The sequence below is a fragment of the Chiloscyllium plagiosum genome, chromosome 21 (genome assembly GCF_004010195.1).
Source record: "Chiloscyllium plagiosum isolate BGI_BamShark_2017 chromosome 21, ASM401019v2, whole genome shotgun sequence".
Classification (NCBI taxonomy): Eukaryota; Metazoa; Chordata; class Chondrichthyes; order Orectolobiformes; family Hemiscylliidae; genus Chiloscyllium; species Chiloscyllium plagiosum.
Window position 1 is genome coordinate 34,622,592 of NC_057730.1, and position 14,957 is coordinate 34,637,548.

At 43.1% G+C, this 14,957-nt stretch overlaps 1 protein-coding gene across 8 annotated transcripts in view; it reads right to left on the reverse strand.

The window, feature by feature from the left end:
• LOC122560748 (myosin phosphatase Rho-interacting protein-like) overlaps positions 1-14,957 on the reverse strand; it is a 194,725-nt gene that overhangs the window by 102,375 nt on the left and 77,393 nt on the right. For all 8 annotated transcript variants that reach the window (XM_043711767.1, XM_043711765.1, XM_043711772.1 and 5 more), the window contains one exon: positions 1,030-1,181. In XM_043711767.1, the coding sequence (XP_043567702.1) occupies positions 1,030-1,181 (152 nt within the window). The remainder of the gene's footprint in view (positions 1-1,029; positions 1,182-14,957) is intronic.

Consider the following 14,957-nt stretch of genomic DNA (forward strand, 5'->3'; position numbering starts at 1 on the left):
TTGAGAAAGGAAATACTGGCAGAGGAGGTTCGCTAGGATGATTCCAGAATTGAGAGGATTGGCTTATAATGAGAGATTGAGTAGGTTGGGACTATACTCATTGGAATTTAGAAGATTGAAGTGGGATCTCATTGAAGCATATAAAATTATGAAAGGAATTGATAAGCCAGAAGCAGGGAGACTGAATCCACCGGCAGGTAAAACTATAATGCGAGGATATAGCCTGAAAATAAGGGGGAGCAGATTTAGGACTGAATTGAGGAGGAGCTTCTTCACCCAAATCTGTGAAATTCCCTGCCCGGTGAAGCAACTGAGGGTACCTCGCTGAATGTTTTTAAGGCAAAGGTAGATAGATTTTTGAACAATAAAGGAAGTAAGGGTTATGGACAGTGGGCAGGTAAGTGGAGCTAAATCCACAAAACAGATCAGCCATGATCTTACTGAATGGCAGAGAAGGCTTGCCAGGCCAGATGGTCTACTCCTGCTCCTATTTCTAATGTGAGGCAACCAGAGGCATGGACAGGTTGCGTAGAAAGCTGTTTTTCCCCTTTGTTGAAGGATCAATAACCGGTGTGGGGTAGGGACCCTAATTTTAAGGTGAAAGACTAGGGGTTTAGAGGAGACTTGAGGAAAGTCTTCTCACCCAGAGGATGATGGGAGTCTGGAATACAGTGGGATGGTGGGGGGCACAGCTAACCTCACAACCTTTAAAAAATATTTGGATGAACACTTGAAATTTAATAACATTCAAGGCTATGAACTCTGTGCGGGGACAAAAGTGTCTAGTACTGATTTTGTGTATTTTTGGCAGTACAGACTGAATGGGACAAAGGGCTGTTAGGAACCGTATGATTTCTATCATTAATTCAGATCTATTTAATTCAAAGATGACCAATCTGGTACTTGACTAATCAAGTGTCATCAGTGTATGAAGGAAACCAGCATACCAACAGGTTCAAGAAGATGCAGAGGTCAGTCACGACCCCAGGAGACAAGTGATTTATAATGTCAGAAACAGCATTCACTCACCCATTTATGGTCTCTTTGTTTTCTGCACGAATGAAATGGTGCTTCTCGGGCGTGACAATACAAAGTGAGTTCTTCTGAGCTGTCTTGCTCTCACCATCAGTGACATCAGTGGAGAGATTCATATTGATGGTGCCTTGCGGAAGTGTGCTGGGCTGTTGTAAGGGAAGAGGAGATTTCTATGAGGGAACTTATTTCAACTTTGAGTACTTCCTTATTTTAAAAGCAAATCACTCAATCAAAATGCAATTAAAAATGAATAATTACCCATTTTAACATGCAGTTTGATTTCTCCAGAAATTCACCTGTCAATGGTCAATGGACTGCAATCAAATTAGTTGAGAAGTCAAGTGGCATTAAGATCAGTGGCAATTTGCTTGAAATTCAATAGTCACAGTGAAACTATAGCCTCTTCTTCAAAAGCAAGTTTTATCAGAATTAGTGAAAGGTCAAACATTTGAAACATTACATGCTTTAGATGCTGCAAGATCTGCTGTATTTCTAGTAATTTTTGTTCACAGGAAGATTTCCTTACATGGATTTGCTCAGTTACATCCTTATCTTCATCTCCTTTCAGCAAATACCATTCAAAATTCTGCTACCTGTAACCTAACTCACACTAAATATCAATACGTATCACCCACGTGCTTACCTGCATTGGCTCCTGATTTGCTAACACTTTAATGTTTAAAATTCTCAACTGTGTGTTCAAATCCACTCAAAGCACACCCCTCTCAAAACGTCTCCAGTTCTAAAACCATTCAAAAAATCTGCATTCCTCACATCTGGATACTTGTGCATCCACATTCCTGTGTTTCTTACAACTGGTATCCATTCCTTTACTGTATAAGTCCTGGTTTCTGAATTCTCTCCAAAAATATTTCCACTGCTTTCCTTTACAATCTTCCTTAAAACCTAACCATTTAGCCGATTTTGTCTGATTTCTTTTCCATGAAGGACTTTCCCACATCAAAAAGTTCTGTAAGTCATTGTTGGATCCTATTACACTGTCTCCACATGCTACAATTCCTGCTATTAAAATATCATTATTGTCTATATAAGAGCATTGTAATCAACCTAGTTCATGAAGTTACAATACTGTTGAGAAGATGTCTCCATCATATTTATTCCTGCTATTACAGTCACAATTCATGGAACAGAGATCATTGTGCAGGTACTTAATGCAATGGACTCTGTCTGTACAACACTACAATGATATGAAGCACATTCCAAAGTAATGAACAGTGAATTGTTGAATGCAGACAATAGAACAATAAGTTACACCTAAAGCAGTACCTGGTGAATAAAACTCCAGAGATTTTAAAATGTGCAAGTCAATAGGATGTCCTGAGATGCAAAGATCGATCTATTTCTCACCTCACAGCACTCACTTCCTCCACCATCAGCTTGAATTTTATTACCTGAAATAAGTATTGGTTGACACACGTAGCTGTTGTTCGTAACATACTAAATTAAATGCAAGCATCAACACCTCAATCTGTTCCTTTTCATTAAGTAACAATTCTTCTAAATTCTTCTAAACATGTTTGTGTCACAGCAGAGCCAGTGACACAGAAAATCAATTATCCAACAGTGGTTGCACCCGGCATTCTTTCCCTCTCCAAAGTACCACTTCCATATTTGCATTCAATCGAATCAGGCTATTATATAACCGAGTAAAATTTAACAACACTATAGAAACACTATAGAGAATGGCACTTCAATGAAAATGCTACAAAAGGTGGAAGCTTTTTTTGGGGGCGGGGGGTGGGAGGATAGAATACAATATGGAGGGTTACCCTAATAGCCCAGAAACAGTCATTATCAAAGCATTAAATGAGAATTGTTACTGCCTGCCTCAGTGGCTCAGGGGAGATTGGGTTAAATTGATGAAAGGATGAAAGATGATCCCAAACTAATGGAAAATATCTGACTCCCAGTTTAGCTGCAGTAAAATTGGGAGCAACCACTAACTCACTGTGGAAAGTTGGCTCCCTGTTATAATGTTTAAATAAAGTTCCATTCCTCAGATTCTGGAATCCATTTGATTTTAGCAGCTGCAGATTGGGGTTCTCAGAGTTTAGGAAACATGGTAACTGAAGGGAGGGTAACCCCTCAGCCTCCGATCCTCGAGGGAAAACAGCTCCAGCCTGTTCAACCTCTCCCTATAGCTCAAATCCTCCAACCCTGGCAACATCTTGCTTAGATAATGAGATGAATTTTTTGCCATGAGGTGAGTTGTATCCTATATTCATGCATTTGCATCTCATGAATAACACAAGAGAATTAACTCCATGCAGTCCAGGGTAGGATATATCCCTGGACCATCACTTCACCCAACTCAAGAACAGCAACACACCAGGTGGACAGGATCAGGCAGGCAAGTTGTGCTTCAAATAGTACTTTGAAGCAGAAGATAAGACAGGCAGCTTGTGGCTGAGAGGGTCACTTTTGTGTAGAAAGTAAAGCAGTCAGTCAGGGAATACTGCCACAGTTAGTCCAGGGGCTAGGCCATTTCTAGATCAGGGGTTGGCCCAATGCATATTCTGAAATTGGCTATATTTCAGTCATGGGATTGCTCCATGGTAAATCCTGGTAGACAATCAAAATCAATCTGGGCCTTGCTGGTCGGTCAATTGATTCTTCTTGCACTAGATTAGAGTGGTGCTGGAAAAGCATAGCAGGTCAGGCATAATCCAAGAAGCAGAAAAATCGACATTTCGGGCAAAAGTCCTTCTTCTTGCATGTTCAGTCCAGGGAATGGGCAGCTGTCAATTAGAGCTATCCTGCAAACTCTGCAGAGGGCAAGGACTGCTGCTCGTCCTGAGAATGAGTCATATATAATCTGGGTTTATTTTAGGGTTTGTCTATGTTGTTGCTGGAGCTATGGGCAGCTCAAGTCTGGGAATAGCCTGATTGTACTCACTACCCAAGGGAATTGTTAGTCATAAGGTCAAGTCAATGTAGAAGGGCGGGATCTGGTGGGATAAGGCAGAGGTCTGGACAGTCTTAAAATGTGAGGGTGTTTAAAATCATTGTCACTTTGGGTTCAACCTGGGAGGGTGAGATTGATTGGGAGAGTAGAGTCAACAAAGGCATTGACACCTCAACAGTCATGGACTCCAGGCCTAAAATGGGAACTGTGATGGTAACATTGATAGGCTCAACTGAAACGAGGGTAGGAGAAGGGAAACTGGGACCATTATACAGGACAAGAAGTGGAGAGTGGGCAGAAGATACCATGGATCACAGATACAGCCTGCAAGTCACTGCAGCAAATGAAAATTCTCAAGTTCACCATATTGAACCAAAAATCAACCACACAATAAACTTTCCATATTAACAAAGCAACATCCAAAACTGGGGGAGGTCTTTTTGGAGGTCACAGTTTTAGGGCTAGAATACAAGTCTACCTTAAGAGTTACTCAAGTTACCAGGAGTCCAGTGATGACAAATGTTATTCATTTGTTTTCAATTCAACTCCTAGACGATCTAGTTTCAAGTTCCACTTGCCATGGAAGTGAAAGGGCTGAATCATTTGAAGAAAGAAATAGATACCTTTTATCACATCCCCAAAGGGTCTTGTGGTATATTGGTGGTGTCTCTACCTCTGGGAAAGAAGGTACGAGTTCATTTCCCATCTACGCAGAGAATGTGTCATAACATATTCGAACAGATTGATTTAAAAAAACTCATACCAAAGGGCCTGCAGCCAGAGGGAACCTGATAGTCACCCTCTTCCAGGATGAGAGAGCTGCACTGATACTTGTGTTCTTGCTAATATTTCAATTGTACAATCGACTGTCAGCCCTCTGCGTGCTGTGTGCTACATTCCTCAAGGATTGTCTATTTGATTCAGCTATGCAATAAAATGTTGACTTTTAATTTTAAATATGCTTTTGATGTCCTCACCCCTGTGAAAACTGAAGCATGTACACAAACCTTGCCCTGGACCAATGTTAGTACTAACACAGCTGTGATACAGCGCGTACTCCCTCTACCTCATACTCCTGGGTGTTTGCATTAAAATGGACCTTGCATTGAAGACACAGACGTCAGGTCAGGAAGTCCATTTGCTAGTGAATACGATAGAGTTTATTTTTACTAATTCACAGGATGTGGGCATCACTGGCTAGACCAACATTTGTTGCCCATCCCTAATTGCCCAGGGAGCAGTTAAGAGTCAACCACATGGCTGTGGGGCTGGAGTCATGTGTAGGCTAGACTAGGTAAAGATAGCCATTTACTTCCCTAAAGTGTATAGTGAATCAAATGGGTGTTTCTAACAATCGACAATGGATTCACGGTCATCATTAGATTCCTAATTCTAGACTGTTTTTTTTAATTGACTTCAAATTCCACCATCTGTCATGGCAGGATTCAAACCCTGCAGTGCTTCCACGTCCTGTGTTTGTTCGTTATGTGACATACACCTTCACTATCCCTGCAGTGGTGTAGAATGCAACAACCCTTTACTGTACCCTTCAATGATTGAGTAACCTCACTGACAGTGCTGCCAGTACAATGAGCTGTGAACTGAGCCCTCTATTCAGCTCACCTCTATGGTAAATTGACATGTGATTTAGACTTTGTCCATCTCACAGCCTTCCATGTTGTAGCATGGTTTTGAGCGCCACAGACATGGGCAGACTTCTCCCTCCTAGAGCCTGTAGATACATGACAGATTCCACCATCACTCCCATAAGGTGCGCTAACAGAGTTCATCAACTGGCCATCCCAGGTCTTGGTTCCTCCCCTGGACTTTATCATCACATTTATCTGTCACACCCTGACTACAATCCTTAACTTGTGGGTGTGTGATGAACGAGGTAATCTTTCATCACTTTGCTGTGATTACGGGTAAGGTTCCAATTTGCTTGATTGATATGCAGAATATCCTGCAGTTCGTTAAATACATTCTGTATCTTCCACTTTGGGGAACCTTCTCGTGTCCTACTGGGAGAATAAGACCACTACAGACGTTGGAACAGTGCAAATGAATATCAGTTACAACTGTGCAGATTATGTGATTGAACACTCAGACCACAGATGGCCCTTCAATGCTTCTTTCCCTCTTCCTCCTGGTGCAAACCCAACATCCCCAACCAGGGTGGAAGGAGCCTGCTGACAGGTGTGGTCTGGGGATTTTGACAGGTCTCTGAGGGCTGAGGGGCCTAGAGGGTGCAAGTGCCCCTTCCTTGGCCTGGGTTTCTGGAGGCTACAGGGTCACTGGCGGAGAGGAGGAGGGGGGCACAGCAGCTCTACAAAGTTCAGAGAGGAAGCTGCCAGGGTATTGGCCTGCTGGCTCCAACCTGGATCCTTGAGGAAAGGAGGTACTTGATGTGAGGTTGAGCCTCAGCACCCCCTTCCCTTGCTACTCATGCTTAGCACCTATAGTTACAGCAATGGAACATGGATCTGAGTGCAAATCAGGCAGCATCTGATTGCAGAGCTGGAGCTGGAAGCTACCACCTTTTCCATGGAACCAGCCAAGGTTGGTTCTCAGAGTCAGATGGCAGTGAGAAAATGGATGGATTCCTCCATCTCCAGTTCCAGCCTACAGAGGGCCTCTAAAACAGCTGCCTGATGTTCCCCTGCCTTTCTCGCTGCCTCTTGGTTTCCCTGTCGGAGACTGTGTGGTGAGGTTTATAAAATCATGAGGGGAATATATTGAGTGAATAGCTAATCTTTTCCTAGGATAGGGGAGTCCAGAATTAGAGAACATAGGTTTAAGGTGAGACAGGGAAGATTTAAGAAGGACTTGAGGGGCACCTTTTCACACAGAAGATGCTATTTGTATGAAATGAGCTGCAAGAGGAAATAGTAGAGGCTGCTACCATTACAACGTTTAAAAGGCATCTGGATACGTATATGAACAGGAAGAGTTTAGAGGAATATGGGCCAAATGCTGCCAAATAGAACTAGATCAGGTTGAAATGTCTGGTCACCACGGATGAATTGGACTGAAAAATTTATTTCTGTGCTATGTGATTCTACGTGACCCAGCAGGTGCCTAGTTTCAGGCAGCCCTCAGTCTCAGAGATCTTGTACATTTCCTCCTCCATTAGTTGCAAGCTCCAGTGAAGTTCCTGTCTTGCAGCATGAAAGATGGTGTCCAACTTGCTTTTTAATATGGCACCAAGATATTCAATCAGAGAAGGTCTCATCAGTGGCAAGAACTTTCAACCCACTTGCTCAACGTTCCACTTTCATCAATGAGCTGAGAAATACGTGATCGCACACAACGTAACTCACCCCAGACACCATCTGAGACCATATTTTAAACACAAAATCAAAAGCCTTGTCCTCTGCTCAATACACCACCCCCCCCCCCCAGCTGCTCATTAATATCATGGCCCAAATTTCAGCCAAACTCTCACTTCAACATGCGATACTTGGTTTTCTTTTAACTAATTCATTTCACTCGATCGATCAGCGAATGCCAGACAAGGTTTGACAATGAGAGACTTGGGATACCGCCATCACTGTTAGGGTGATTATTCCATTATTCTACTCCCAAAAAGTAGCTATTTATTGTGATTAAAGATTTTGTTTTACATTTCATTTCTTTCAAATTCTGAGAATGTAATTGATGTGGCAGGATAACATTTTCTACAATTCTGATTACAAGATTACGAGAAAAATGCAAGGGCAATGCTGAGTCAGGAACCAGATCATTTCCTGGAACTTCTGTGAAAACAATGCTACATTAAAAACAGGAACGAGCACTTGACTCAATAACTCTCTTACATCCACCCTTGGAATCTGATTATACTCCCATTGGCACTCATCCTCACCTGGGCACTCATGTCCAACTCAGTATTTACTTGTATTTCTTTCAATTTAGTCGACTGCATTTACTGCTCACAATGTAATCACCTCTACATTGTGGAGAGAAAATGCAGACTGGCTATCCACTTTGCAAAGCACTTCAACCAACTCTACAAGCATTACGCTGCGCTTCAAGTCACATGTCATTTTACACCTCCACTTTGTTCCTGCTCTGACCTCTCTGTCTCTTGAAATAACTTCACAAAAACTGGTATCCTGTCACCAAGTCACTCTTTATTTACATGTGGAGAGTTCTTAACACTGACTACAACTCCCTCAGAGCCAGCTCTTAGAGTGAGCAGAACCTCTGACACTCCTGTTTTTATCCAGATTAACTACTCCAATCAGGGAACTCAATCCATGAGATCCACCTGGCTGACCCCATTGCAATCACTACATCCCTTGCCTCTGGTAATATTCCAGCACGGTGTCTCAGTGGTTAGGGAGGGCACGGTGTCTCAGTGGTTAGGGAGGGCACGGTGTCTCAGTGGTTAGGGACAGCATGGTGTCTCAGTGGTGAGGGAGGGCACGGTATCTCAGTGGTGCAGGAGGGCACGGTGTCTAGTGGTTAGGGACAGCATGGTGTCTCAGAGTTTAGGGACGGCATGGTGTCTCAGTGGCTAGGGACGGCACGGTGTCTCAGTGGTTAGGGACAGCATGATGTCTCAGTGGTTAGGGAGGGCACGGTGTCTCAGTGGTTAGGGACAGCATGGTGTCTCAGTGGTTAGGGAGGGCACGGTGTCTCAGTGGTTAGGGAGGGCACGGTGTCTCAGTGGTTAGGGAAGGCACGGTGTCTCAGTGGTTAGGGATGGCACGGTGTCTCAGTGGCTAGGGACGGCATGGTGTCTCAGTGGTTAGGGACAGCATGATGTCTCAGTGGTTAGGGAGGGCACGGTGTCTCAGTGGTTAGGGACAGCATGGTGTCTCAGTGGTTAGGGATAGCACAGTCGCTCAGTGGTTAGGGACAGCATGGTGTCTCAGTGGTGCAGGAGGGCACGGTGTCTCAGTGGTTAGGGATGGCACGGTGTCTCAGTGGTTAGGGATAGCATGGTGTCTCAGTGGTTAGGGACTGCACGGTGTCTCAGTGGTTAGGGACAGCATGGTGTCTCAGTGGTTAGGGATAGCACAGTCGCTCAGTGGTTAGGGACATGGCATGGTGTCCATGTGGTTAGGGGTGGCATGGTGTCTCAGTGGTTAAGGATGGCACGGTGTCTCAGTGGTTAGGGATGGCACGGTGTCTCAGTGGCTAGGGACGGCACGGTGTCTCAGTGGTTAGGGACGGCACCGTGTCTCAGTGGTTAGGGAGGGCACGGTGTCTCAGTGGTTAGGGAGGGCACGGTGTCTCAGTGGTTAGGGATGGCACGATGTCTCAGTGGTTAGGGATGGCACGGTGTCCATGTGGTTAGGGACGGCATGGTGTCTCAGTGGTTAGGGAGGGCACGGTGTCTCAGTGGTTAGGGATGGCACGGTGTCTCAGTGGCTAGGGACGGCACGGTGTCTCAGTGGTTAGGGACGGCACCGTGTCTCAGTGGTTAGGGACGGCACGGTGTCTCAGTGGTTAGGGAGGCCATGGTGGCTCAGTGGTTAGGGGTGGCATGGTGTCTCAGTAGTTCTGGACGGCACGTTGTCCATGTGGTTAGGGATGGCACGGTGTCTCAGTGATTAGGGGTGGCATGGTGTCCATGTGGTTAGGGGTGGCATGGTGTCTTAGTGGTTAGGGATGGCATGGTGTCTCAGTGGTTAGCACTGCTGCCTCACAGCGCCATGGACCCGGGTTCAATTCCAGTCTCAGGTGACTGTCTGTGTGGAGTTTGCACATTCTCCCCGTGTCTGCATGGGTTTCCTCTGAGTTTCCTCCCATATTCCAAGGATGTGCAGATTAGGTGAATTGGCCATGCTAAATTGCCCAAAGTGTTGAGGGATATGTAGGCTAGGTGCATTAATCAGGGCAAATGTGGAGTAATAGGGTGAGGGAATGGGTCTGTGTGGAATACTCTTTGCAGGGTCAATGTGGATTCGTTGGCCCAGATGGCCTGTTTCCACAGCGCAGGGATTCTTACGTGGGTTACATGGATGGAAGAAAGGAAATCCTTGCACTCATAATGCTTTTCACAGGTTAGGACATTACAAAGCTGTTCACAGCCTTTGAATATGTTTAAAGTATGCAATGTTGTAATATAGGTTAACTCTGAACAATAATGAGCAATTCCAACTGTAAAACGAATTCATAAGACTTTCTAATAATCATTTAGTATTCAGATGTCCTTTCCTTCCCTACACACCTCAATGTCTCCTCTAATTTGCAGATTAAATATGAATATGCTGGTTGCACTGCAGAATATTGTGGGATACTGTCCTTTGCTGAGTTACCTTACTGTAACCTCGCAGTAATGAATGACTGATTTCCTCTTTCCAAACTGCCACATTCCAAATACTAGAACTGCACTCCTTGTTTAACAAATTTCTCAAGATGTCTGAATCTGCACCTGCTTGCCGTAAGGTCTATTATTAACCCATTACAGTTGCTGACAGATGCTTTGAACATTAAAAGGTTTTCCTCCCGTTACTGTCATAACTCCAGCTGTCCACACAACACACATTTCTACACTTCCTTCAGGCATCCAGTTCAAACAGCCTTCCAAATCATAAATAACTTTTTTAGAAATGGTTATCCTGATGGAATCTTACAAGCAGCATGCTTAGGACAGGCTATGAATTATCAGCTAGAACAAGGACTGACTTTCCCTTAAGAAGGGGAGCAGGTAATACGAAGACTTTGCTGCTCTGTAAGCACTGACATTCAGCAGGCTACAGGATTCAAAATAGAAACGACTAGGCTATTTACCGATGTTCACCAATGCTGCAATGTGATTACACACTCATGATCATTTGGCTATATTGTCACTTACAAACATGAAACTACATGATGGAGACAATTGTGCTCTTTGCAAAGAAGAATGACAGAACCTTCTAGCTTGGACCTTTTCTCCCTCTCAGCCAAGGATTTGTGAATGGAGTTAAACAGGAGTGTAACAAATTAACAACCTTACAATGAGATAACACTGCTTCCTCTGGGCTCAGTTGATAAATGCACTGCGAGTTTGAAATATATAGACGATGAAACTGCCGAGTGCCATACATCATCTGTGCCAATGGTATGGACTTCTGCTAGGCCAGTAGCTGGGATTCAAAATGCTTTTGGGTCATATAAAGGTGTGAGACAATTGGTTAGCTTGTTGTTCATGATTACTACTGAATGACTCCTCTAGAAAGAACGGTGACCTGTGGACAAAAGAGAAACAGAGAGAAAGAGGAGAAAGTGAGAATGAAAAAGCTGTTATGCAATATGTATGTAGGCATCAGACAAGATGAGAAATAAACTCAGCAAAAATGCCCACAAGCAAAAGACTCACAGCATTTGTGTTGAAATCATAGAAATGTGTGACACAGGAACCACCAATAAGCCAACTGTGTTTGTACTGACTGACAAGAAATGATCAAACCCAGCTTAAATCAATCAATTCTGTGCTCTCATCCATTGTCTCATAAGTTACAACACTTCAAGTGCATGTCTGAGCACTTTGTAGATGTTGAGAACTTTAGCCTCAACCTTATTTTTAGGCAGTTACCACTCCTACTTCAATGTCCCAGAATTGTGGATGCTTTAAGCAAAGAGCATAAAGCTTTCCTATCCATCTAACTAGCCTCTTCATAATTTTATGCAATTTAATTAGGTCTCTCCTCTTTGATCCAAAATATGCCTGAGTCTATCCAATCTTTCCTCAATATGCATCTACAGCTTTCCTTTTCACTATCAAAACATGGTTCTTTTTTTGGTTAAACATTTTAAACATGTCCTTATAGTGAGTTTTGAGGAGATTTATGGGTCAGGTTGAGGTTCTGGATGTAAGTTTGTTTCCTGAGCTGGAAGGCTTGTTTCAGATGTTTCGTCACCATATTAGGTAACATCATCAGTGAGCCTCTGGTGAAGCACTGGTGGTATGGCTGCTTTTTATTTCTGTGTTTAGGTTTCCTTGGGTTGGTGATGTCACGTCCTGTGCTGATGCCATTTCCTGTTCTTTTTCTCAGAGGTTGGTAAATGGGGTCCAAGTAAATGTAATTGTTGATAGAGTTCCGGTTGGAATGCCATGCTTCTAGGAATTCTTATGCGTGTCTATTTGGCTTGTCCTAGGATGGATGTGTTGTCCCATCGAAGTGGTATCCTTCCTCATCTGTATGTTAAGATACTAGTGAGACTGGGTCATTTTTTTTTGTGGCTAGTTGATGTTTGTGTATCCTGGTGGCTAGTTTTCTGCCTGTTTGTCCAATGTAGTGTTTGTTACAGTTTTTGCAAGGTATTTTGAAAATGACATTAGCTTTGCTTGTTATCTGTACAGGGTCTTTCAAGTTAATCAAGTTCAAGACCATCAACAATACTCTTACCGGGATAAAATTCACTAAAGAGGAGGGAAACAACAAACTACCATTCCGAAATGTCACAATAAAATGAACAGCCAATGGGAAATTTCAAACCAGTATCTACAGGAAACAACACATATGGACTAAATACTGAACTACAGAAGCAATCATCCCAATATCCACAAACGAAACTGCATTAGAACATATTTCAACAAGCCACCACACACTGCAGCACAGAAGAACTACAAAGACCAGAGGAAAATCACCTATACAGTGTATTCAAGAAGAACGAGCAGCCAATGAACACAGTCCGACGATTTCTCAGCAACAAACCCAAACAAGCAGACAAACACATCCAGAAACCCTAGCCACTCTCCCCTACATCAGACATCTCGGAAATGACTGCCAGACTACTCAGATCTCTTGGCATCATGGTAGCCCACAAACTTACCAACACACTAAAACAACAGCAAATGAACTTGAAAGACCCTATAATGGCAACAAGCAAAACCAATGTCATTATCGTGTAAGAACTGTAACAAACACTATGTTGGATAAACAGGCAGAAAACTAGCTATCAGGATACATGAACATCAACTAGCTACCAAGAAGACATGACCCTCTCTCACTAGTATCTTTACACACAGATGAGGAAGGACACCACTTCGACTGGGACAATACATCCATCCTAGGACAAGCCAAACAGAGACACGCAGGAGAATTCCTAGAAGCATGGCATTCCAACCGGAACTCTATCAACAACCACCCCTTAAGAAAAAGAAGAGGAAATTACATCACCCCAGAAAATGACATTACCACAGGATATAATGTCACCAATCCAAGGAAACCTAAACACAGAAGTAAAAAGCGGGTCATACCACCAATGCTTCACTGGAGTCTCACTGATGATGTTACCTAGTATGGTGATGAAACATCTGAAAATGAACCTAACAGCTCAGTGAGCAAACTTACATCCAGATGCCCCCTATGTTCAACCCAAGTCACTGATGTTTTTGATGTGTACCACAAAAAGCAAAGAATTCAGTTCAAAATTGTAAGGAACTCTACTGGACACAGTCTCACTGTCAAAGAAACACCCATCAACCACCCTTTGCTGCCTGAGTCAATTTTGACTCCAACTTGCCACTTGCCTTAGATCCCATGGGATTTTACTTTTGCAACCAAACTGCCATTTGGGACTTTTTAACAAAAATCTTGCTAAAATCCAAAAGACTGCATGAAATGCATTATCTGCAGCAACCCTCCTAGTTACCTCCTCAAAAAAAACAATCATCTTAGTTCTTTAGCAAATCTGCGTTGACTATCCTTGACAGTATGTGTTTTTCTAAATGAATTTCAGAACTTTCTCCTAGTAATTTTCCCATGACTGAGGTGAAGCTGATTGGTCTGTATTTACTTGGTCAATCCCTTTCAAAACAATGCTACAATATCATCATCGTCAATCCTCTGACTCCACGCTTGTAGTCAGAAAGAATTGGAATCAGGCCAATCCTTCTTTTTTTTTGCTGTTTCCCTCAACACCCTTAGACACACTGTATCTGGCCTTACTGCGTATTGTCCTACAAAGTATTCATCAACAACCATACCCATGCATATCAGCCTCCACACATACACACACACACACTACTGTTCTGGTCCCCAATAAGCATCTCTTTCTTCAGTTATCGTCTTGCTCTTTATGTGTTTATTAAAAAAACCTTTGAGACTTCCATCATTTTACTTGCCAATAATTTTGCTTGCCCTCTGTTTGCTTTCATAACGTTGTATTTAATTTCACCCCGACAGTTTCTGGAGTATTGAACCTTCAGCATCTATCGTAAGCCTTTTATTCTTAATCCTCTCCTTTAAATACCTGGTCATGCAGCAGACTCTGGATTTGTCAGTCCCACTTTTTATTTTAAGTGAACATACTTGCTCTGAACATTCACTCTCTCTTCTTTAATTTTCTCATCTAGACCTGGCCTACTTTCAAGTTGCTATTGCTATCCACTTCAGCAAGATCAAGTCTTTATTTGAAGTAAACTCAACATTCCCCAACTGAAAATTTCTATTCCTGCTTTAGATTTGCTCTTTTCTACATCTAACCCAAATCTAACAATTACTTCCACCAAAACACTTCCCAACTGACTAAGCATGTAGATGAGAGTAGGGCAGTAGACGTGGTATACATGGACTTCAGTAAAGCCTTTGATAAGGTTCCACATGGTAGGCTGTTGGAGAAAATGTAGAGGCATGGAATTGAGGGTGATTTAGCAGTTTGGATTAGAAACTGGCTTTCTGAAAGAAGGCAGCGAGTGGTGGTTAATGGAAAATATTCAGCCTGGAGTCCAGTTACTAGTGGGTGTGCCACAAGGATCTGGTTTGGGACCACTGCTGTTTGTCATTTTTATAACTGACATAGACGCAGGCATAGGTGCATGGATTAGTAAATTTGCAGATGACACTAAAGTTGGTGGAGTAGTGGACAGTTTGGAAGAATGTTACAGGTTGCAGGGGGACTTGGATAAACTGCAGAATTGGGCTGAGAGTTGGCAAATGGAATTCAAAGCAGCTAAATGTGAGGTGATGCACTTTGGGAAGATTAACAGGAAGGCAGAGTACTTGGTCAATGGAAAGATTGTTGGTAGTATGGATGTGCAGAGGGATCTTGGAGTCCATGT